Source organism: Passer montanus, unplaced genomic scaffold (genome assembly GCF_014805655.1).
Source record: "Passer montanus isolate IOZ18808 unplaced genomic scaffold, ASM1480565v1 scaffold14, whole genome shotgun sequence".
Taxonomy (NCBI): Eukaryota; Metazoa; Chordata; class Aves; order Passeriformes; family Passeridae; genus Passer; species Passer montanus.
In genome coordinates, this window is record NW_024360941.1 from 8153178 (window position 1) to 8155711 (window position 2534).

At 46.1% G+C, this 2534-nt stretch overlaps 1 protein-coding gene across 2 annotated transcripts in view; it reads right to left on the bottom strand.

Moving 5' to 3' along the window:
• Positions 1–674: 674 nt before the first annotated feature.
• The window catches only part of HMGB2 (high mobility group box 2), a 2257-nt gene continuing 397 nt past the window's right edge, over positions 675–2534 (bottom strand). For both annotated transcript variants that reach the window (XM_039700250.1, XM_039700252.1), the window contains exons 2-5: positions 2264–2433; positions 1951–2096; positions 1689–1863; positions 675–1217 (exon numbers count right to left, since the gene is read on the bottom strand). In XM_039700250.1, coding sequence (XP_039556184.1) covers positions 1062–1217; positions 1689–1863; positions 1951–2096; positions 2264–2413 — 627 coding nt within the window. In that variant the 5' untranslated portion in view covers positions 2414–2433 and the 3' untranslated portion in view covers positions 675–1061. The remainder of the gene's footprint in view (positions 1218–1688; positions 1864–1950; positions 2097–2263; positions 2434–2534) is intronic.

Here is a 2534-nt window from a genome sequence, read left to right on the forward strand (position 1 = left end):
TTATATATATTAAAGTAAAATAAAAAGTGAAAGCCAAGAAATAGTACAACTGGTGACACTGTTACAGCCACGAACAGGAACACATCAGGAACACTTGTTCTTTACAAATGCCTTCTCTTTCTGCAGGAATCTACTGGAGGCAGACATGCCAACATTTTTCATGCTGTTCTGCAAGCTGTGTATTTTATGAGAAGCCGGTAATACTAGAGCCAGGGGGAGAGGGAAGGAGTAGCAACATCTGGGAAGACACACCTCTAACCACATCTGTCTTATAGCCAAGGCCAGCGACCCTGAGCTCTGGAAGAGAAAGTTCCAAACATTCACTCATTATCAGCTACTATGCCAAAACAAAGGCCTGTGCTTCAGCAGTCTGGGGAAAGATAATCCAGGAGTAATTATCCAGAACTTCACTACTTAAGAGATTTTTTTATCACCCACAAGGTAACACAGGCAAACTCTACGGTAAGGAAAGCATCAGTTTTAACTAATGGTAGTGTGAGAGGAAATCAGTTAAAGCAGTTTAAGTGGCAGCAAAAGCTCCAGGAGTCAGTGCCTAAGGGACTTGCCAGTTCTGCACTAACAGCAAGAGCCCAAGAACACTGCACGTTCCCACACAGGATTCCAGCATTCTGGGGGTCCCCAGCCTCTCAGAAACAGCATGAACACAAAAAGAATAATGTACAACATTTTATTACAAAACTGTTAAAAAAGTAATACAATGCAACAAAATACTACAAAATATAAGATCAGCTATTTAAGCTACCTTTGTTTTACTTAGCTAAAAAGAAACACCTGGCTATCAGTCACTGAATTTCAATAAAACCATTAAATATGCAGGAACAGCAGAAACATTCAACAACTTTTGTTTTTCCAAACCGAACTGTAGCAGCCCTTGGCTACTGCTTACATTATAAATTGAGGTCTCCCTACAAAGAACCACATTACCTATACACAATTCTGTACAGATTTTTATACTGAAGCTAACAATGAGCTGCACTTGAGTTCACATTCTTAGCAAAATATTGGATTCCGAGCATAAATCTTTACAGCAGGACATTCATTTATTCTTCATCCTCATCTTCTTCCTCCTCTTCCTCCTCCTCTTCCTCTTCTTCCTCCTCCTCCTCTGGTTCTGCTTTCTTCTTAGATCCTGCAGGCCTACCCGGGCCCTTCTTTCCTGCATCACTCTTGCTCTTGGCACGATATGCTGCAATGTCCTGCAAGAAAAATGCTCTTAAGTTGCTAGCACTAGAACACTGAAGACAAATCTGTACTGCTTTGGTATTTCAGTACTACTGCACTGCACAGGTCAGATGCAGTGCATGCAAAAAAGCGGAATTTCTACCTTGGGACTTTCATGCTTAAATCTTCAAGCAAAAGAACATCCAACACAGACAGTTTTAAGAATTTTATGACTACTGTGGAGTCTGACTATATTTTAGCAAGCAGGTGACCTGTTTTCTGGTAGTAAGGCATCTTACTGATAAAATCTCTAAACATGCAAAACCCACATCCAGGTTCTCTGTAAGGGTTCCAGAGACCTCCCCACACCCTTCCATGTGTTCTAAAGGGTGACAGAAAGCATTAAGAATTAAAAGCCCATACCATATGGTGTGGGTGCAAGACCCAAGTTACATATTTACAGTGAGCTCCACAACTTTAACTTTGTTGTATTTCTTTTACTGTACCTTTTCATACTTCTCCTTTAGTTTTGCAGCCTTCTGTTCATATGGCTGTTTATCTTTGGCCGACTGTTCAGACCACATTTCACCCAATTTCTTTGCTGTATCTCCAATAGACAAGCCAGGATGCTCATTTTTGATTTTCGGACGGTGTTCAGAACAGAAAAGGAAGAATGCAGATCTACATCGAAAGACAGTGATTAAAGTTAAGTATCAAGCTACTAAAATACTTTTTTCTGGGGGGGGAGGGAGTCACAGAAACACTCACGGTGGTCTTTTAGGAGCGTTGGGGTCCTTTTTCTTTCCCTTCTTCTCGCCTTTGGGAGGAACATAGTTTTTCATCTCCCTGTCATAACGAGCTTTGTCTCCTTTAGCCATTTCTTCAAACTTTCCTTTTTCCTTGCTTGACATTGTCTGTGGACACACGGAGGGGAAAGAAGAGTCTGGATGAGATAAAGCAGCTCCTGACCCACTAACGCCTAAGCAGCAGCTGCTACCAGGGATCTTTTCCCAGCAGCCCGCAGCAGGGGCGGGGGCTGGCCCGGCATGGGCTCAGCACGGCCCGGCCCGGCCCCGCTCACCTTCCACCGCTCCGAGCACTTCCGCGAGAACTCCGCGAAGTTGACGGACGAGTCCGGGTGCTTCTTCTTGTGCTCCTCGCGGCACGTCTGCACGAAGTAGGCGTACGAGGACATCTTGCCCCGCGGCTTGTTGGGGTCGCCTTTGCCCATGGCGAGGTCGGCGCGGGTCCCTGCGGGCGGCGGTGGGCGGGGAGGCGGCGTGAGGCGGGGCCGCGCCCCGGGCCGCTCCCGCCTCCCGCCCGCCGGCGCCTTCCCGCCCCGCCCCGCAGCT